The sequence below is a fragment of the Topomyia yanbarensis genome, chromosome 2 (assembly GCF_030247195.1).
Source record: "Topomyia yanbarensis strain Yona2022 chromosome 2, ASM3024719v1, whole genome shotgun sequence".
Taxonomy (NCBI): domain Eukaryota; kingdom Metazoa; phylum Arthropoda; class Insecta; order Diptera; family Culicidae; genus Topomyia; species Topomyia yanbarensis.
Genome location: NC_080671.1, coordinates 14,263,976 through 14,287,587, shown reverse-complemented (window position 1 = coordinate 14,287,587; position 23,612 = coordinate 14,263,976). Strand labels below are relative to the sequence as shown.

General features: G+C 37.9%; 1 protein-coding gene across 9 annotated transcripts in view; it reads left to right on the top strand.

Annotated features, from left to right (window-relative positions):
* Positions 1-23,612, top strand: part of LOC131684069 (potassium voltage-gated channel protein Shaw-like) — a 250,442-nt gene that overhangs the window by 99,373 nt on the left and 127,457 nt on the right. For 3 of the 9 annotated variants that reach the window (XR_009304605.1, XM_058966605.1, XM_058966598.1), the window contains exons 2-4: positions 15,812-16,895; positions 17,150-17,561; positions 17,623-17,880. Coding sequence is in view for 8 of the 9 variants with exons in the window: in XM_058966605.1 (XP_058822588.1) it covers positions 17,675-17,880 (206 nt within the window). In the remaining variant the exon portion in view is untranslated. Of the gene's footprint in view, positions 1-15,811; positions 16,896-17,149; positions 17,881-23,612 lie in introns of all 9 variants that reach the window. The other 6 variants (XM_058966604.1, XM_058966602.1, XM_058966601.1 and 3 more) reach the window with 5 other exon arrangements.

The following is a 23,612-nucleotide window of genomic DNA, read 5'->3' as shown; positions in this document are numbered from 1 at the left end:
AACAACATTTCGTCTGGCAGCTGGGCCCTACGTTGTGTACTCAATTCGACTTTTGATCGGAATACACGGAACTGAGAATCCTTTATCGGCGACAACAGCATTCCACGTAGATTCAAATTCATTCAAAAGATAGACGTTTCGCGATGACATTATAATAATGAGCATGAGCATGATGACCGCACAATTCGTAGTTGCTACTCCGTGATTGACCAGAACAAGCGAAATTGCACAGAGAATCAACAGATGGGGCCTGAGAGTAACTATACATCCTCAATGTATAAAACTCGAGAGTTCTATATTTTAAAAAGTCAATAACGGCGCCGGCCACGTCCTTGCAGTCATCGGGGAATGAAAGGAATGTTAGTGTGGCAGACGTTGTTATGGAGACCGTGTATACCTCTGCATCTCCACGTTTGCCATGGGAAGGAGTTTTTGTTAGTGGGATGAAGTAAAGCGTTACACAAATCTGGATTCACCTTGATAAGCGATACGATCTATGCAACTCTCTGGAGTGTTATCATTTGCTTGTTGCTCTGGGCAGCCGGCTGCCGAGAATTTGTGATAGATTTATCGTTTGTTGAATTAATTCGGAAATACTTACTTTGCAAAAAAATACAATTTCAACTCCGGGCAACCGATTACCGGGAGTGTTGCCTATGCTTAAATGAATAAATTTTTGCAGGTGACATGTGAACGAATTTATTATTTCCTGCCTCTTCCTTCCGTCCGTCCAAGACTAATACAATATAACATAAAGCCTAGACCAAGATTTCATAACATAATATTTATAGTTTCTCATCATTGATACTACTACAGGCAATGAAACGATAGCTATATATTACTTTTTGTTTCGCGATGAAATTATAATAATGTATATCAACGTAATAATTGTTCTTCAAACACACAAATTTATCTGACAGCAAGATACTCACGCTAAGCATTCTTCCCACAAAACTTATGGTTTTATATTTACCTACACCTATGTCCACATCGTTACAGTTCCCAGTAGACACTTCGATCGATGGAGCATGGGAGGCACTTCTTACTTTCCTGAAGAAAATATGGGCGTTCCTAGATTCTTTATGCTAAAATCGTTCCTGATTGCCTGATACAAATATTAGTTTGAGTTATTTCGCATTGTTCTTTTACGGGTAACGAAAAAAGTGGTACTTAGATTAGAATAGTAATAAGAAGGCGAGCACCTAGGAATTAGAAGGTAATATTGGTGAAAGATCGCACAGCTTTAACGAATTTTTTAGTATTGCTTGTCAGAGGACACTCGAAAATTGGCAAATTTTGTGGGATAATGGAAGTTTAGGCTTCCCAAAGGCATCAACCAACCTTGGTTAAAAAGAAAGGATGCAGGTCGTGGCTTCTTTCGGATGGCATCTCGGGTCATGTCCAATCATTATACGTTGAGTGCGCATCTCTGGCGTATTGGGGTCGAGGAAAGCGTTTTCTACACTCGCGGTGACGACTATCGCGACGTTAAACATGTTGTCGGGTCGTGCTTCTAGTGTTCTACACATCAAAATATCTGAATGTTTCTGTTGAGGTAATTCCAAACTTGCCACAATCTAACAAACCGTAATTGACGAAATGATTAAATAAAAGTGCCATAAAATTACACTCTTCAACATTCTAAACAAACTTCATATGTGGAGTAAAATTACGGGACTCGCAAAATTCAACAACATGTAAAATTAAAATCAAACGTAAAACTATATCATTTTTGATGCTCGTATATGTCATGATCAGGAGACGTAAATTTATGCGATTTTTTCTAGGTGTGTAGCGCCAGATCTCTGGTTAACGAACACCTTCGGTCTGGTTCTAGTCCGAGATGTGCAGGCTATCCTTCAAATTAATTTATATCTTCTCTTTTGGTTGACTTGCTAACAGCTACCTGCAAAAGTTGTCCCAAGAGTTCCCAGCGGATCCAAGGAGGCCAGTCGGCGATCCGGTTCATGATGTCCTGATAGTGATCTTCCGTTTATCACAAAGCTACGAGTTTAATTTCTTTTTTCCCTGTCATTTTTGTCCGCCCTCTGCTCGCTTTCTCTGATACGGTCTTTGCTACTAATGTTGGAATCAACAATCTTTTGCCTTCCTTATAAAAAGTCTACTGATTATCTAGTAATTGTTTCTCCTTGTTTCAATTTTTAATCAAATGATTGTTCATGTTAAAAAATTACAAATTGTATATGTTGTCCTTAAAAATATTTCTAACTACATCTCATAGTCTGAATAAAATTGTATTAATATTTTTTGTCTATCGATCTGAACTCCTTGTTTTAAGATGTAGATGGGCCAAAATATATTCCCATAAGTATAGATATGAAAAATAATTCCAAATTTCAAACAAATCTTAATTAATATCCCATATTCTCAAGAAATTCAAATTGTAAAGCAAGGAAATTTGTATCTAAATAAAAATATGGAATTGTTTTACATCGAGGATTTCCAATGCAAGAATTTTGTGCGCAAGACACATACGTGGTTAATCTCAGGTTTGTTCCAAACTTTCGAGTGGGTAAATCCCCCCTCGGGAATTTTCGAGTGGGTAGTACTACCCATACTACCCACGCATTCCGCCGGCCCTCGTTTGGGCAAATGAGAAAGGCACAATTGCACCACTAGGTGGATTAAAACTGGTTTTGTACTCTTGAGACGGTTGAATTACCGAATAATTATTTTAATTATTTACAATTTATTCGCGCATTTCGAATTGGCCCACTCCTACAGTTACAGCAACAAAACACATAACTTTAAACTTTACAGGACGTTGACCATATACTTTAATAAGCAACTGTCAAAAATTTCATAAATTTCTGTCTCTTTAGAAACAAGCTACAGCCCGTTTTAAGTACCCTGTATGTACCTAAATCGCAATCGTATAAGTAAAAGTGCGTCCGTCCAATTATTGGAGCCGGGAGAATCAACCAAAAGATCAACTTTCGTATACATAGCAACTTTCGACCGATACGAATTGTGATCGGAGGTCGATTATCTTAGTAATAACCGTTACGTACCACCATTCAAGCGGGTAGTGAATCGTTCAGTAAATTGAAAGAGTGCGTTCTCGCAAAATCATGAAAATCCTTTGACGAAGCGGAACTCGACGCAGTACTTCTTCTATATCAAGGCATAATCCGCATAAGCATTCTCAGCGAACTCAGTTAAGCTGCAGTTTCATTTATCCTCACTATCGTTAGTATTGCTTTGATTGCGCATGCTTTGAGTCGTGTGTCAAAAAGTGCTCATCGGTGTTTTTTTTAAAACTGGGTTTCTTCTAACGTTGTGAATATCACGCAATCATCTCATGTTTCCAATTTGATCCAATGCCTTACAGACGTGATTTTTTTCTACGCATCCATTTATTAGTTTTTAGTTCAACAGCGCGACCGAAGGCCGTTGGTGTTTTGTCGCGCTGTGTATTCGTTTTGATTCAACTGCAATTGATGAAGCAAGTCTTTTAGACTTTAGTCATCCATAGACGATATTAAAGTAAGGCTGCATGGCCTGGAATTGCGTACTAATACTAGTGTTATCAAACGACACATATCAAAATATAAAGAAGTTGATTCAATTAAAATTGATCTTTGGAGGAACCTCAGCCGAGATCTTCGCCATAGTGTTCGAGTGGTGTGTATACGTCTGAAAAAATCTATCCAGTCCTACCTGACCATCCTATACACATCAATCCATGGTCAGAGAACGTTGGTCACGCACCCTTATCAGATCCCTGCATACCAATTATGTGCCCTTACGCAGAGGCTTCTACAGTAATTCCATATACTACTACCAGTTATCTTATACTAAACCACAAGCGATTACTAAAATAATGACTACTGGTCGTTTAGTAATAAATACTATGTCAACAATGAAAGCGTTCAGTACTCCGAGCGCAACTACAATTACCAAGTAATGATAGTTGGATTCTAACTAACTATTGTGCCTAGTGTCTCCATCAGCAGCCGGTACCACAAATAAAGAAGCAAATACCGATGAAGACTCATTTACAAAAGCGACCCGGAAGAACAAGAAACAAATAAAGAAATCTGATCATGAACAACAAGAAAGCATTACCGATGCCGATATATACGAACGTGAACGATAACGCCATAGAAGGCAAACCGAATGACCCCCAGGCTGCGGTGGACAACGCAACTATTGCTTCACCGCCAAGGAAGTGGACCCAAAAAGCAGCAGAACACTGCATGAAATAGGCAACCCACAGGCATTCCCGAGCAATATGCATCAGGTGTTACTTAAATTTCTAACTTTTGCATGGTAATAAATTTGCGATTCATAAATACATTCTATTTGTGTATCCACCAATCGATTCAGAATCGCCTATCTTATGAGCTCAACCTTTTTATATTTTTTTTTATTTTTATATAGCTCTGTATTCGAGCGTACCGTCCGATCCCTGGAAACCCAATTAGCAAAAGAAAAGGTCGTTGAAAAAGGTGTCCACACTTCACACATCCGACGATTTTTTTATTACTGGACCGAAAACTTCCACAGCAGCTAACTTTGTACATAATTCAAGGCTTAAGTTGAAGGTTTAACCGAAATCTACGGATGGCACTGAATTTCCAAGTAAACTCAATTTTCCTAATCGCCTCAAATCGGGTAGTCGATACGAACGATAGGAACATGTTTTCAATCGGAAGAGAAAAATAATTTTCAAAGGGTCCTCTAACGCAGCTAATCGAATTAGACCCGAACTTTTCATAGCAATACAAAATGTTAACTTTTAACTTTCATATTTGCACAATCTGTTGTCTGGGAATTTGTTTGGAAAGTTTTGCACGAGGCGCAAACTAATTTGTGGAAGAACCCATTCTCCGAAAACAACTCGCGCTGCAATGTTAGAGGGTGAGCGATGCGACAATGTTTCGCATGTTTCAGGGTAATGAGTCTATCTTCAACCCTCTTAGTAGAATCGTATCAAATTCCGATACCTTAATTCGAATTATAAATAAATGGTTATTCAAACCAAAATCGAAATATTTGTTTGGTTTTCGCAAAACATTGCACCAAAATTATATATTCGAAGGTTCCTAGTGAAAAACTAGGTTCCTCTCTGCATTAGTGTACCTCTGTTTCGAACAATAATATCAGACACTGTTCTAACCAACGCCCGTCTCAAATAGGTAGCATGAAAATAAATGGAAATATCTAATGTTTTGGGGAGTTTGTTTGGGTGTGTCCACTGCAACAGGTAGAAAACTTGCTAAGTGAAAATTATTAACCCCTTTAGTGTAATCCTTTTCAGCAGAGAGAAACGGGGTTACTTTTTGTACTCGTTTTGAACGTAAAATTATCAAAAATAGACGGAGGCAGGGCCGCCGAGAGGGGGGGGGGGACGGAGTATTTCCCCCCGGGTCCGGAGTTTTGAAGGGGGCCCGGATTTTTAACAGAAACTAAAATGCAACTGCTGGATTATTATAGCAAGTAATTATTAGAAAGAAAAATAAAACTTCTCAACCTTCTATTTACGGTTGCCACGCCGGTTCCGGGTCTTTGTTCAGGTAAATCGGATTTCAAATAATCCAGTGGATTATTTTGCAATTTAGCATTTTTTTCTTCATTAGGAACTCTAAGTATCATTTTATAAATCGTCTAGCACACAGTCATCATAAACATCATCCTCGGGTAGCAGACCCTAATAGATAAGTAGTGCCTCTCTCGGTGTTGGTCAATATATTTAAAAAGTGTTCACAACAATTGGGTTCAGATTTACTTTACCCCACAGGACCTTCTCTTCAATGGATCAACGGATTATATGCTCCTCACAAAGATTCTCGAAAGACACTGAAGTGCGATTTTACACCCCGTGCAGAGCAGAGCAAAGCTCGCTCGGGTTATCCTTCACAGCGGTGCTTTTTGATTTTTTGTGGATATCGAAGGATGTGAAGTACTACCCCCACTAAATCGAAAAAACTGCTCACAAATGCGAAAAATTACACCTAAATGCTCTACCAAGACAGTACAGTCTGCGGTGAATGTGAAGAAAATATATATTTTGTGCTATGAGCTACATAAGAAATAAAGCAGGGCCTATTCAGCTTTTATGAATGTTTTCGAAACCAGCACAGCGTAAAATCCAACCACAAACCTTATTTGAAATTTGATCCATGTTTCACTATTTTCCTCATTTTTTTTATTTTTGCATGGATTTTTTCTTTAATTTTGGTAAAATTTCATTGATCAATTTTTTCAACACTTTAAAAAGCACTGTTTTTGGGCGACTTAGTGGAATGTTAAATTAAACACTTTTCTTAGTGATGCCTTCCGCATACTAATACAAACACTGATGAAGGTTGCAAGTCGTAGCCGAAATACGTATCTGTGATATAAAAGTGAATTTTTGCAGTTTTCATAAAATAGTGGAATTAAAACGGAAGACATAATAAAAATGTGTTTCAATTTTTTTCAAGCTGTAAATTTTTTTGAATTTCTGCAATTTTAACATTCTGCTTTTTTATCTATTTCCCTTGCTACCATATTCTTATTTTATCCATCTTTTCGCGCTCTTCATTTTTGCATTTTTATCACTACCACTTACCTTAATTTATAGTCAATTCTATGTTATTCCATTTTATTCGCAATTTTTCGAGGGAATTCCATTTTATTTTATTTTTTCTGTTGTTTCATATTTGAACCCTGCTTTTTTATTTGTTTTTTTTTGTCATTCTATTCAACTTTTAAAATTTGTCTATTTGCTCCATTTGTTCTTATCATTCCCATTATCTATTTTCTTTTTCCTCCATATATTTTCGCATTTTTCTTTTTTTTAAATTCATTACAAAATGTCTTATTGTCCTATTACTTACCTTTATCGTATTTTGGTCAGCGTTTTCTAGTTTTTAGCTATCCGGTTTCCGTAGTTTTATTTTTTCTCATTGTGAATTTTATATAATTTTATTTACTTTTTACACATTTTCCTTAATCCTTCATTTTGTTCATTTTTGTTGTTGTTCATTTTTCCATTTTACCTATTTTGAAAGTGCTCTTTCTGTTGGCCATTTTCCAATAGGCTTGTTTTTTTTATTTTTCTAGAAAACATTTGATTTTTCTTTTTTTTGCCATTAAGCGCATTTTTCCTTCGTTTTACATTTCGGCTGGTGTTTGAATTTCTGTCAAGTTTCCTTTCTAATGCTTTTTTTCATTCTTTAAATAACCTAATCTATTTTTAAATTTCAGCTTGTTATTTTTTCAATTTTGTGTGTTTTTATGGTATACCATTTTGTTTTTTAAATATTTTTTGTTTTCCATTTTATCGGTTTTTGTTTAATCCATGCCTTCCAAAATTCTTTACTTTTTTCATCTTTCCATCCATTCAATCTTCCAATTTTTCTAAATCTTCCGGTCCATTTTTTTAAGTTCTTCATGGTTATTTTATATCTATTTCTCTACTTTCATGGATTCTTAGCATTTTATTCACTTTTTATATTACTTTAGATATTTCTTCTTTTTAAAGTCAGTTATATTTTACTATTTTCGAAATTTTCAGTCCCTATTATCAGCTAGCAGCAATCATTAAAAACCTCATCACCCTCAGATAATTCGCAGTAAGAAATTCCCCATACCTAATATATCATCACTGGAACTGCAACCACCAGGTGGCACAAACATGCAGAAAGCGAAGTTTTCACCACTAATCAAATTCCGCCAAGCGGAAGACAGCGAAACAAAACGAGAACTACACCGAACGAAGCGACGTAAACATACTAGAACGAAACTAAAACCATAAGGGAATACTACACCGATTTACAAACATTCGACTATTTTACACTGAACAACATTTATTCTACGATAATGAACGGAGGATTTTTATTTCAATTTCATGTTTGTATTTTTGCATGTTTTAAAACTTCTAGGCCTATCTTTTATTACTGTGTGCGTGATTCTCTCCCTACTGTGCTCATTGACCATGTGTGCTTTTCTCCATCAAATCCTCCCAAACTTTTAGTGACGTCACCTTACTTATCCAGTGCTCTATTGCCTAGCACTCTGCACCCGGGTGGCTAATTAATTAAAGGGTTGTGTGTGGCGTTCATAAAAAGTTGGGCTAGAACATAATGGCCGACACACAACCTTTTTTAATGGACGCGTCCCTAATTATAGCCGTCCGTGGACGACTTCTCGAGCGTTTTGAACTCTGATGGCTTAATTCACTGTGGCGTCCTCCCTGGACGCCACCCTTCACTCTTATCTAGCAAGGACGATACGACTCACCCAATCTGCTGCTGTTGGTTTCTGCTGCTGTCGATCATTCTACGATGCGGTGGCTGATTCGATGACGGGCGATCACATCAATCGGTCTGACCAGCGGTTGTTGGATGCTGGTTGATGCTGATTTAAACTGCCGGAAAAGTTGCGATGATCTTTCGGTGGTTGAAGAAAACGGTTTGTCGATGAACTGTTCTTCCTTCCGGCGGTGTATCGGTGCCGGGTTCAAATTCGTCCTTTGCTGGAATTGCGCGTGTGCTCCTCTTGTTCTGTTTGCCTCTTCTCTTGTTCGTCGTTGCGCTGTGCGGAATAGAAAGATTGCCGTCTGGCTGTTGCAACGGGGTCATTAGCACATGTGATAGGTCAATGGCACTTAACTCTGAGCACATTTACCTTCTTCTGTAGCTTGTTTGCACAAACTTTCCTATGCACTATACCTACATGGAAAACCTAAACCGGACAAACTACGCGCACTTTCACTACGGACGAAATGGACTAGCAGCGTTAATCCTCAGATTAGGGAAGGTAATTTCGTACGAACTTACAGGAAGCGCGTATTTTCCCGCAAATTTCTTCGCACAAGTTCGGAGATCAACGACCCTACTAGCTGTTTTATTCTGTCAGCTAACCTTTGGCTCTATCTGTCCCTTTCCATCATTCCAAGCGAAGGATCGTCATGGTTTTCGTCTTCAGGAGAATCTCAACAGGCAATGTAATTTCTTCCCCTCGCGGAGAGGAGTATTCCCTAGGGCGTTGCACAAGAGTCGATCAACGGTAGGTTGTCTAACTCTTAGCGCAAACAAATCAGGCTGATTCTACTAAATTTGAAAAATATTGCTGAATATGACATGACCGCTACAACATCTACCGATTTTTGACGTAGGACTACGTCTTTGTTTTCGATATAGGTGTGCATGTTGCAAATTCTACAAAAATGGTATGTAACGAAAAGTGGTCCAATTTTAAACGCATATAATTCAGCCATCTCACGATAAATTTTCAATTTTTTTGCGCATATCGCCCCGAAATACTTCTAAAAATAGATTCCAATAGATAAACCCAAAGATTTTTGATATTATGGCATTAAAAATTTAAATAATGAACAACCTAGTCAAAACATCGCGCATTTACACACAGAAGATAGCGCTTCTCTAGTCCAGCACGACAGATTTGTGTACCTAGCGCGCTACGCTTCTATGAATGACGTCATCATCGACTATTTAAACGGACGGATTTTGCCGAACACGCTCAGTAACCTGTTGAGCGGCAGGCGAAGCAGATCACTGCGCTGTGTGTTTTCACAGCCAGTGTAGCTGAGTTAGAAGTCCGTTACACTGCTTGTGGAGGTACGCTACCCAATGAATGCGACTCCGTTCAAACACTTTTGTATTGTGCTCGTTTCCAGCACACTTTTATGTATAATTATTCGTACACAAAATAGTTTGTACATGCGAGCTCCATTTGCAAACACGGTTAACATAGTGTCGTGGTATTAGTTGTCTCTTTCGCTCTACCCATCATCATCAGCGTTCATTCATTTTGATTTGTGCGCTTGGGTTTAATGTTTGAGGCGAATGTGTAGGTAGGTAGATTTAATTTGTTACTAAATTGCACAACGAAAGTTTATTATTTACGTTCGATCAATTCGTTGATTCATTTCCGCATCACGTGATTCATTTCCACTCAGCCTATAGTATTTTGATTCTACTAATAGGTACATACTACAAAGCCTATTTATGAATGAATACACTGCCACTTGAAAAACTGTTGCAAAACGCATCTTATCCATACATAAAATTGTTTTCGATTCTTGTATATTTATAGTTTCGATATATGATTAAGACCACTGCATTCGCTATATTTGTATGCGTACTTTAGGAAAGTTACAATAATGTCAAAATATAACTAGAATACTTGGTCTATACATGAAATGTGATTATATTGTTTAAAATTAGATTTTTCTTCACTGGTCCGGGTTTTTTACCACACACAATCGAAAAGTTTTTACAAGCTAATCTTATGCTATAAAAATTTAGCTCCAGCTATTAGTTCGGTCACAGTTTTCTGTCTTCTTTCTTCAGATCTTCTTAAATAAGTTTAATCGGATTCGATCACCTACTACAAATGAAATGACCTGATAACCAAGAAGTTTTGGTTCAATATGTAATATTCGATGCTGATTGGTTGTGATTAAACCATACGTAAGGAATATATTTGATTTATTATTACTATAAATGTACTAAGAAAATAAGAATTTTACATTAAGTAGTATAGTCCTACGTCTACAGCTCGTGCAACCCCATAGGGCTGCCCCTTATAGTTTTTTTTTATTATTTTCACCATTTATTCAATAATTTTCGACTTGTTTGTTCTTTGCAATTTGTTTGTCTAGTTTCCTGTTTTCTTTTATCGATTTTTAAAGGTTTTGCTTTGGTTTTTATTTTTGATTGTACATTTTTTGACAATTTACTTTAATTTGTTTATGTGGTTAATTTTGCTATTTTTAGTTGTTCTGTGCACTCTTTCAATATTTAGTTTTCCCTTTTTTACATTTCTTACAAAAGAAATGTATAGGATTCGCTCAAACTTTGAAAACATTTTCCGAGTCCCGGAGGGCCGAGTCAGCTCGACAAATTGAGACAATGTCTGTATGTGTGTGTATGTGTGTATGTATGTATGTACAAAATGTCATGTAATTATCTCAGCAATGGCTGAACCGATCTTAATGAAATCAGTTTCAAATGAAAGGCCTAACGTTGCCATTTGACACTATTATCTTTGATTTTCGATATATTGTTTACTTTCTGAGATATGGGCGATTTAGTCAAAACACAGCGGGTTTTTTGCAAATAACTTTCGAACAATACAATATTGTCCCACAAGCTGCACATAAATAGAAAGCTTGTCAAAATACCTTTCTAACAAGCTATAGATTGTCTAAATCCGTGCACGAGTGGCGGAGACATTAAACATTTTGTATTTTTAGTCCTCGCTTACCAATTTCCACTAACTAAAAATGAGATTGTTTCATACAGAGTGTTGCTTTACTGGTGTTTTAGGGGCAAAACTAAACCGATTTTGAATATCGGGGTATGAAAACACATCTACGTGATTCAAGGAATTCGATGTTGAGAACATTTTGTGAATTACCTTTATAATAAATTAACTATTTCTCAAAAATCAATATATAAGTTCACTTCAAAGACAAAATAATGTGTTGATAAAGAAACAGTGAGTTCTAGTATTTATCCCTTGGATTAGGCATTGCGTTCAATCATGAGGTAAATGTTGGATGGTATATCAATACACAAATCAACAAGTAGTTCACCTAGTAGTGAGATAAAAGATTTCTCATATAATTATACTTGTGGCGTCACCGAAAGCAACTGTATGTTTGAAGCCCAAAAATCTAGCGAAAATTTAGTTCTTTTGCAAGATTTAGGTTATACTGGTTATGGCGCAAAAATTACTACCTTCATTAATTATGATAAGAATGAAATAAATCAATATGTCATAATAATATACCTATAAAAATAATGTCACTGCATTAACCATCACTTGCCATTCCTCACCCCCCCCCCCCCCCCAACCATCTCTCTCTCTCTCTCTCTCTTCTATCGCATCTATCTAGCTATTTCTGTATCCATTTCTAAGTTATGTGATAAGATCTTCTGCCAATCTGGAATATTTATTAATTGTAATTGCGAAGGTTTGAGAAAACAAAACTATTTTTTGTCTGCTGCTACATCAACTCAACTTTAATTCAATTGTATTCAAAGCCTGTATCTACACTATAATTAAGGAAATTCATGGCTATATCAGAAAAATATTTGGCTTAACTGAGTAATATGAAAGTTTGACGATGAAAATTTTCAAAAGAGACATTCCACGTGCGATATTTAAACTATTCGTATCTCTATTGAATTTTGAATGAAATATATGCTCAAAGACTGAAAGCTGTAGCCAGCAGGATTGGACTTGCCATCAACGTTTCGAAGACAAAACACATGAGAGGAAGAGGTTCTAGAGACGACAATGTGAACCTCCCACTCGAGTTCGGATTGACGGTGACGAAATCGAGATGGTCGACGAATTCATGTATTTGGGCTCACTGGTAACCAACGACAATGATAACAGCAGAGAAATTCAGAGACGGATCTTGGCGGGAAATCGTACCTACTTTGGACTCCGGAGGACGCTCCGGTCGAACAAAATTCGCCGCCGCACGAAGTTGATTATCTACGGCCACGAGTCCTGGACTATGCTCGTGGAGGACCAACGCACCCTTGGAGTTTTCGAACGAAAGGTGTTGCGTACCATCTATGGTGGCGTGCAGATGGAAGATGGAACGTTGCGCAGGCGAATGAACCATGAGTTGTATCAGCTGCACATTCGTTGTATTGGTACGAACTTTCATGAAAAATAACGGATCAAAGACCAAAAATATCCACAAATTAGATCCCGGAAAAGAAGTCTCCCAAAGTACCCACTCTCGATGGGGGATGCAACTATAATGTGTCTTCTAACTTATCGTCGTCCATATCTGGATATACTGAGTAGTTTGAACCATTTCTTTTTCACAGTATTGGTCTGTATAGGACTTAATTATCCATATTTCCTGCACGAGAATTCCGAACGAAACAATATGAAAGCTATAAGGATGAATGGAAATAGACCGCATTGCAATCAACTGAATGCACGGCTTTTATGCTATCGACATAGCCTAGACATTTCACACTATTTAATTCAATGCAAATAAAAACTTAGAAACTTGTCTCATTCACGAATCGCATTCTCCCTGTCGTTCTCTGTTCAAGGGACTTGAAAGCACATGTGACCTTGTCTCACTTTACTACATTCAATTGCGCGTTAAAATATTGGACCAGTAAATTCTATTCTGCACATAAATCTTTTTTCGGGAATATGTGACCAAAAAGTAAACTTCGAATTCCAAAGCAAATTGAACGTTCCGGGTTCCTGATAATTAATTAAGGTCCAAAAATAAAGTAGAAACACCAGATAATCTTAAAACGACGCCGTCAAGTAAAGAAGCATGAAAACAAAAAGAATAAAACCAAAAAAGATGGAAGCCCTAGAAAGTGCATTGCATATTTATTAGCCTTTTCTCAGAAGATGGGATTTTCAAAAACATTTCAAAACTTTCTGATGCAATGGTTCTCAAATTTTTACAATCCGGTTTATTCATTTTCTTTATTCAAAAATGTTTTTAGCTTCAAATATATGACCATTTCATTTTAATTAATTATTTCATTCCGCATCTTTTTATTCGTTTTGTTCATCTGCGTTCATTTTACTTATTTTATTTGTTTCATTCTTTGGATTCACTCTGATCAGTTTATTCTTTTTGTGCAACTAACTTATTTTATTCATTGTTTTCATTGTATGCATTTTATTCATTTTTCCAGTTTATTCATTTGTTCAATTTCTTCATTTTTACAATCTGACTACTTTTTCAGTTTTTATCATTTCATCCAAATAATTTATTTGATTCAATTTATTTCTTTATATAAATTTATAACCTTCTACCATTGTTCAATTTTTCATTTTAATCAATGCATTTAATTCTGCTCATTTTCTTCTTTTTATTCATTTTATCACTTCAGCTTATTTTGTTTATTTGATTCGTTTGTTTTATTTATGCATTTAAATGATTCATTTGATTCATTTGATTCATTTGATTCATTTGATTCATTTGATTCATTTGATTCATTTGATTCATTTGATTCAATTGATTCATTTGATTCATTTGATTCATTCGATTCACTTGATTCACTTGATTCATTTGATTCATTTGATTCATTTGATTCATTTAATTCATTTGATTCATTTGATTCATTTGATTCATTTGATTCATTTGATTCATTTGATTCATTTGATTCATTTGATTCATTTGATTCAATTGATTAATTTGATTCATTTGATTCACTTGATTCATTTGATTCATTTGATTCATTTGATTCATTTGATTCATTTGATTCATTTGATTCATTTGATTCATTTGATTCATTTGATTCATTTGATTCATTTGATTCATTTGATTCATTTGATTCAATTGATTAATTTGATTCATTCGATTCACTTGATTCACTTGATTCATTTGATTCATTTGATTCATTTGATTCATTTGATTCATTTGATTCATTTGATTCATTTGATTCATTTGATTCATTTGATTCTTTTGATTCATTTAATTCATTTGATTCATTTGATTCATTTGATTCATTTGATTCATTTGATTCATTTGATTCATTTGATTCATTTGATTCATTTGATTCATTTGATTCATTTGATTCAATTGATTAATTTGATTCATTTGATTCACTTGATTCATTCGATTCATTTGATTCAATTGATTAATTTGATTCATTTGATTCACTTGATTCATTTGATTCATTTGATTCATTTGATTCATTTGATTCATTTGATTCATTTGATTCATTTGATTCATTTGATTCATTTGATTCATTTGATTCATTTGATTCATTTGATTCATTTGATTCATTTGATTCATTTGATTCATTTGATTCGTGTGATTCATTTGATTCATATCTTTAATTTTATGCATTTCATGTTCAGTCATTCGTTTTATTTCATTCAATTTGTGAGTATGAGTCAATTTATTCTGTTAATCTTATAACTATTTCTAAATATAATCCTAATTTTTATTTAATAACCTAATCTAATTTGATTCGCGTATATTATAATTTTGATTTGCATTAATTTTTCTACTCATTTTATGAATTTAAAAACCTATTATTTCATTTTTTGCTTTACTTTTTTATTTCGGTCGTTTTGTTGATTTCTATAATTTTTTCAGTTTATTCGAGATTTTATTCGTGCAAGACTAGAAACTGTTTTCATCCCACCTCTAGTTGGGTGCCTACTTCTCGTGAGTTCTGCAAACTAATCCAATAGTGAAGTGTGTAAGAAATGTCTCATCTCACTGCTAGGTGGATTAAATCGGTTTTTTCTTGTACCATTGATATCTGTTTAGATAATGATTTAATTTTTGCAATTAATACATTTTTAGTTTTTCCATTTCTTTACTTTTACTAGCACTACTGACAAAAATGTTTTTTTATTTCAAAGTCACCAAAACTTTGGAAGAGGTATTCAAAATACTATAAAGTATTAACAGCTCTACGTCATTGGCACTTCAAACAACTAGAGTAAAAAACTGAAACGTAACAATATAATTTTAGTGTAATATACATAATATCAGTAAGTACAATTGATTTCAAACTTTAACTTTGTGGTGTACGAGCAATATACAGTGGTGGGGCCCATACGTTGTACCCCACGTGCCCGTATTTTCTCTCTACGGCCCTGGACGTAGGAAATTATTTGGGTCGACCTCCGAACTCCCATTATCCACAGTACTGTGGACACAGTTGAACTGTTTACTGTGACCAGCAAAACCATGCCAAATCTCATCCGCAAAATTCAGTTACCAACTAACTTGATATTATTGTGTTAATTGTAATATTTGTCGTTCCAACACGATTATTCTGACATTTGCATTCCTTTCTCCATTTCTTCTCTACAGGCCGCCTAGTCAAGCAACCAGTTGATTAAGATTCCTGAAGACAAGGAAAATATTCCCTCGGGCTGTTGTTAGTACAAGCCGACTCGCAAGGGAGCAAACGAAATGTGTCACATTCATGTCTACAATCACAGTCGAACAGAAAGCAGCCAAGTAGTTAAGAAGGGCTAAACGAAGCTGACGTGACAGCGAAATAGACCTACCACATCGGCACTATTCGTTGTCACCGGGGAGTAAGATCAATAGTCGCATACCATTCGACGCTTTGAAGGCAACAGCAATCCGCATGGGTAGAATGAAAGCGTGCGAATGAAATTGAATGTTCATATATTATTCATTCTAACTCACTCCAGGCTGACAAAAACAATGCGGTGTTATAAACGCGAGAACCTATAATGTCCGAATAGTTTTGTGGTAGTAATTATTGTACCTAAGTTTTCCAGTCGATTGAGTACATTGATTAAAACTGACCATGCGTCTCCATCGCAATCGGTTTCGGTGACGACGCTTGGTTGTTTCCTACCTTCATGTCACAAAAACTAAATTGCTTTACTTAAATTTTTCCAGTTCCAAAAATATTCCAAGCTATTTTAAACTACCGGTAAATACAACCGTAGGGATAGGAAAGAATCTTACCGATAGGAAAAGTGTGTCACCGGATCATTTCAAAACGGAATAGTGTCAATAGTGAGAGGGTGGATGCTATAAAAATCAGCAAACATGAAAAGCTATTTACATAACTGTTGACTTCGAGTGGGGTTCTGGCTTCGAAATACCCTTGGAAATTAATTGGGAAAAAATCATGTTCTGACGTCAACAGCTACAGCCGGAAATACATACTGTAGTGTGCAAGTCTGCGGAAGAAGTCGACGAGCTTGAGCTTTCGGAAGGACAGTGCTCCACAAGAAGTTCCACTAGCATGAAAAAAAGAAAACGAATCAAACCGGCGAGATCTGCTCGAAGCCAAAAGGATGAAGAGAAAATCGTTGCGCTTAGTGCCGTGTGGTCATAAGCTGCTGCATGTTTTTTTTTTGTGTTGGCAGAAGATATTTTGTGATAGTAAAAAATGAACAGTGTGAAAACGATGGTAAGGATCTGGAAAATGCAAACACAATGAAAAAAGTGTGCCCAATTTTTCATACTCGACGATTCATAGCATCTCACCATAGCACAAGATTAACTAATCATAGAACATGATTCCATTTTTGGCACATTTTTCTCTTTGTGTTCCGTAGTAGTAAAATAGGTTGCCCTCGAGGATGGAAGCAGGGAATGAAAAAGACGTAAAATATTTTCCTTACTTTCTCCCCACCCTTCCAACCGAAATGTCGGAACGTTCAGGCGGTCTGCATCAGTAGCAGTGGAATAGAAATTGGCCCGCAGTAGTTTTCGCAAGAAGTTTACCAGTGCACTTACTGGTTGGTTCGCAGTTTAATTTTTCCTGCTGCTGCCATACACCGCACCGGTTTATGATGGTTCGCACAGAGTCAACAGCGAGAGTAGCAGGATCAGCAACAGTATAAATGCAATATCTTGCTGTATTGAAAAGGAAACGTGTAGTGAAACGAGTGTAAATAGAAAGTTTCTAGTGGAAAATTCGGTTTCATCGAGTGAGAAGTGACTTTTGCGCATTCTGCATGTAGCACATAACTAGCTGGTAGTGGCAGCATCATCGTTTATCACATTTTAATCATTCAAGGTGAAAATGAGCTGAGAGTTAGTCTATACTTAGATAGTGGCCATACTAAAACAGGTAGCGTTAGCAACTAGAGTTACGCTCTGTCATCTGGAAACTTGAACCGAGTTTTCTCTAGATTATACATCCCATCTATTCAGAATAAGTAAGAAACAACAACAACAACAAATATGAACAGCAACATGGATTCCGACCACCGGGTCGTGCTGAATGTCGGTGGCATTCGGCACGAAACGTACAAGGCGACGCTCAAGAAGATCCCAGCGACTCGTCTATCCCGACTGACCGAAGCGTTGGCCAACTATGATCCCATCCTGGACGAGTACTTCTTCGATCGGCATCCGGGTGTATTTGCACAGGTGCTGAACTACTACAGGTGAGTGCAGATTGGAATTATTGGTAAATGTTTTAAATTTTATTTAAAATGATATTTAGTTTACAACGCCCGCTTTTTTGTAAGCCTGTAATAAGATTCATATTTGTCCATAAATTCATTGCACCTTTTCAATATTTCAAGAGTGCGTTCATTTGTAGACGTCTTTGATAAACAACAGAAAAAATAAATGCAACACATGGCATATTTTCGTATCAATTCTAAAAGTTCGGAATTAGAAACTCTTTCTCTAAAATGCCATTGGATGATAGATTACCTTCGAACAATAACATTTCTACATTTTGCGATATTATTCTTTGCTGAACCGCAGCAACTGAAATATTGCTACCCGCCCAACAACTTTATAATAGCAAAATCCACCCCTACAAACTATTTATATTTCACAACGATGCATTTTATGCGTTATGAATTACTATTCCGACACATTTTCACACAAAAAAAACTTTCCCCAGTTGCCAGTCCGAAACCCATCCCAGATCATTGTCCGGAAACTTCAAGCAGTAGGTAAGCCAATGGAACCGGTTTATTTTGGTTTAGTTTTCGGCACCTACATCCGTTATGTCGTTCTGTTTTTGCGGTTTTGAACATTCACACAAATCATTCCGGTCCCCGACCGTTAGTTGATCTTGCTAGCAGATAAATTCCCGTCCCGTGAACGAAAGTACTCCTCCAACCGGAACGTGTGTGTGTGTGTGTGTGTGTGTGTGTGTGAAAGTAAATCTGGTCGGTGTTAGCACAAGCCGCATCCGGACTCACCGGTACGGAAGTTCATGTACATACATATACAATCAACAAGCCACACAAAACTCCCACCCGGCCAACTAATGGCGTATCTCGAATAAACATTTCCATGTAACGCCCGCTTCGACTGATGCCGGTCGTTGATGATGATGGTAAACTTGTAGCAATTGTACATGGCGGCCGGCGAGTCAAGAGTAGCAAACTATGCTTAGTTGCGGCTTCGCGAAAAAAAAATCCCCCCGAGAAGCGAACTGTGTCTGCCTGCCATGAGCGTCATTGGAGAACACGTGCAGGATCCAATGTGTTAATCAATCACTGTTGCTGTCATTCGTACCGCTGGAATAGCACTTTAGACCATTTCACAGGATTCCGTAATTGATCTACAAGCTTGCAGCTGGTGGAGTAATTTGGTGTATACTTTGAATGTTTTGTTTTTGTTTTAATAATATTCTTTATATTTATTGAAAGTTAAATCAATTTTAGTTTATTGTTCATAATTTGGGGATACGCTGATTTGTAACAAATATATCGACTAAAAGAGGTTAGAATTAAAGGATGTTTATGTTTTCCGAAGGTTGGTTGGGATTATCATAAATTCACATCGCGTTGTCGCGATATTTTATTCTTGAGTTCACTGTCAGATTTTTCGCACAATTTTATATAAATCAGGTCCATGATCTCAAGAACTTAATTACGATTTTCTTGCTTTCTATGCATGTTTACGTGGTATTATGTTAATTAGTTTACTACCGGTTAATTTCTGGATTTTTCGCGAGTAATAAGATGGTTCATCTTTATGATTAAAGGAGCTTAGTCATCATTTTCGTAATTTTTTTCCACATTATCATGTGTTTACTTTCAGATTTTTACGCGGATTGGGGTGATTCATGTTCATGGCGATGGTTAGCTATTTGCTTTCGCTTCCCGAATCACCTATAAGGTGATTCACCGTTACCATCCAGCTTCCATGCTGATGGGCAGAACGTGTTAATATCGAAAGTTTGCTCTCGCACTATACTATACGTTTTTTGTTTCTTTTCAAACGTTGCTTTCAAGCACAATGTTTCCAATCGACGCGACCGTGTTTTACTGTGATGGACTGGAAAAATACATTCCAAATAATCGCAGTTCCCGAAATATTTTTTCCCATAACGTGCTCCTAAAATTGGTCGGGCAAAAACGCGGTCTCAGGCGCGACACCTTGTTTCGGATACATACAAGCAGAAGACTAGGATGTACCTTCCTAAAAATCAACAGCGTTGACCTCAGTTGTTGGGTGATTCTCGGACCGATAGATCGATCTTTCCAATCCGTTCCGTTATAATGAATAGTGATAATCCGCTGTCAAGTTATCCTGCGCTTTCTCCGCCTCGTTGATGTTTCAATATTTTTTCCCTGCTTCATATGCGCGTTTACGAGTTCCCCCTTATGTGTGCGCGTTTACAATTTTTCAGCCAGCAGAGCAGTGAAGTAATAGTGTTTCTCTTCTAGTAAGCTACCTGATAACCGTTATATATACATGTTAAGTAACGCAATAATATAACATTCCCCATTCTTGTCTATAATACCAGTCTGCGCTGCACGGCAAAAAATTATGAAATTTAAACATGTAAACAGCCATGGTTCAAAACAAATATTGATTGATGATAGACCCGTGCAAAAATGACTTCCCCTGAAAATGATTTAAGTCATGGTGGGATGAAGGCTGAAATTGTACCCACCCTCCGCAACCGGGCCATTTGTAATCTTTTTGCGGACCAACGAGAGGAAATGTTTAAATCTATTGCAGATTTCTCGAGTTCTGACGGAGCGATATTTGGCTGTGACTGAAATATTGAAAACTCGCTCTGATAAGCTTCGGGTAGTAGCAAATAGTGTGAAGCAAGCAAATGATGTTGCTAGCTACGGGCCGTTTACGAAGAAGTATATGTACCATCTAATCGGGTTGAATGTGACGGGGTCGCCTCCGATTCGAGTCGGAATAGCGTCTGTTGACACATGGGATCAGTCACAACTGATGGGAAGAGGACATACGTCAACTCAGACTCTTATTGGGTGACCTTCGCCGGTTCTGCTTTACCTAACTAACTCCTCTTTGACTAGGTTCGTCAACCTGTTCGCCACGGGTTATGAACTGCACAAATTGCTAAAAATCGGGATACAGAGCCTCCCATAGTAGCAATTAGGTTCGGGATATCGAAAAGTTCTCCTCAAAGACGTTTAAGCAATCTTTTGCAGAAATGCTAAAGATAGCTACGCCACCGGGCTCTCCCTAGTAACAATCGTGGTTTTAAGATAGTTTTATAGCCACTGATAAAACTTAGATTGCACTTGTAGCGTGCTATAAAACTTCAATTGTTACTTGGGCTACCATTGTCTATACCAACTTGCCTACTGACAAAGGCGACTGTGGTGAACCCCAGGAGGGAACATATTCTACTGCGCCTAGAATCAATAAAAAAGGAGGAACATTTCCTTTCCCAAGTTTCGTCGTAAAGGCCAGAAGGTGTCTCTACAAGGCCCCCCAAAATAACTACTCAAGAAAGTACTGGTGCAAAACCGAAGCAAGTCGCTCACGGTCTCAGAAACCGGAACTCAGAAAAGAAGTTCCCAGCACTTCCAGGGACATCAAAAACCCCAAGTGGACTGTATTTTTACATATTTATTTCTAACCCTCTTAAAAGCATCTTGATAAGCTTTCTCCCCGCAGTAAAAACATTCTTGATGCAGTTCATTGCAAAATGACTCCTCCTTTCAGCGATTGTATCCTTCGATGGCTAATTCATCGAACGAGGTCACGGAATTCTTTCAATCGAATCGACCTCCCCTCGACACCAAGCATTGAAGTTATCGCTTGTCAAACCAGAATTAAAGGCAAAGGCCCGTTGCATTGCTTCCATCCACATCCCTCCTAGAGCCTCAGTTAGCCATCAACGGCTTTGTGATATTGCGGAACTTCTCCCCGCACCGTGGCTAGTTTTAGGTGATTTCAACTCCCACGGTACGGCATGGGGTTGCCTTCATGACGATAATCGATCTACCTCAATCCATGAGCTTTGGGACAACTTCAATGTGACCATTTTGAACACAGGCGAAATGACACGGAATTCTACCCCCCATGGCGTCCGAGTGCCTTAGACGCGTCTCTCTGCTCGACATTGCTGCGGTTAGATTGCATGTGGAAAGTAGTCTCTGATCGCCACGGCAGCGACCATCTGCCAATCGTAATTAATATTGCTAACAGTACAGGACTACCGAATACAATCAATGTTTTGTATGACCTCACACGAAATATTGATTGGAAGAGCTACGCGTCCGCGATATCCGACAAAATCGAGTCCACTCAAGAGCTTCCTCCGGAGGAAGAGTACCGATTCCTGGAGTTTGATGAAAGCCAAAAAGCGTAGCTACTGGCGCCGGTTTGTCGACGGGCTAACGAGAGAAACATCGGTGAACGCTCTTTGGGGCATAGCCCGGCGCTTACGAAACCGGAACAGTACTAACGAGGGCGTGGAAAATTCAAACTGTTGGATATTCGATTTTACCAAGAACGTTTGTCCGGATTCCGCTCCTGCACAGAAGATCTACCGCGCCGCGTCCACTCACAATAACGCGAACGAAACACCGTTTTCGATGGTGGAGTTCTCACTTGCCCTCTTGGCATGTAACAATAAAGTCCCAGGGCCAGACAGAATCAAATTTAACTTGTTAAAGAATCTGCCAGACTCTGCCAAGAGACGCTTGTTGAATTTATTTAATAAGTTTCTCAAGGGTAATATTGTCCCTCAAGACTGGAGGCAAGTGAAGGTCATCGCCATCCAAAAATCAGTGAAACCAGCCTCCGACAACAACTCGTATCGACCGATTGCACTGCTGTCCTGTGTTCGAAAGTTGTTCGAAAAACATGATCTTGTTTCGCTTCGACAATTGGGTTGAAGCAAATGACTTTCTGTCAGATTTGGTTTCCGCAAGGTTGGTTTTACAAGGTGACATATATGAAAGACCAATTAGCTTCAGCGAATTTTTCAGTATTACACATCAGAGAACCCTCGAAAGTTGGCAAACTTCATGGAGCAATGGTGAACTGGGAAGGTGGCTACATTCGATAATCCCTAAGGTATCGCCGAAACCTTGGTTCGATCGGGATTTCATTCGCGTGATGTCTCGGCTCATGGCCAATCACTACACGCTGGACGCTCATCTCCAATGTATTCGGGTCGTGGATAGCGGTATCTGCACTTGCGGCAACGGTTATCACGATATCGAACATATTGTCTAAGCATGCGCAGAGTACTGTTCTGCCAGATCTCAACTATTCGATACCCTTCGGGCCCGAGGAAGATCACCGAATGTCCCGGTTCGAGATGTACTGGCAAGCCGCGATCTCCTTTATATGTCCCTCATATACACCTTCTTAAAAACCATCAATATCCAGATTTAGCTGTCCCCATCATATTTTTTCTTATCACTCTCAGAAGTGCCCTCTTTCGCTTACCGTACCCCAACGATGGTTTGATGCGACTCCAAGACGACACAAAACATCTGTCAAATGACCCAACAACACGAGACCTACAGTACAACATCACACGCGCAACGCAGTGTGTCGCCGATCCGCATCTGAGCCGTACTACGAAATCGTCTGGAAGAACCCCTGCCGGCGCGAGGAAGACCGCCCGGCTTTCTAATACATGATGCATCCGTCGGAACCTGTAATCCTTGTAGTTGATTCCCTATGCCGGAAATTGAAAGTTTATCTCACCCCCCCTCCCCCTGTCAACCTTGTCCACTAAAGATGGTCGGGTTTCAATTTTTTCGAACCCGAAACCGAAGATTTTGAAAATTGAAAAACCCGAACCTGACCCGAGCCCGAACAATTTAAAATGGAAAAACCCGAGCCCGGAAATGAAAATTTTGTAAAACCCGAGGCCGACCCGAACGCGATAATTCCAAAATTTGAAAACCCGAACCAGAAA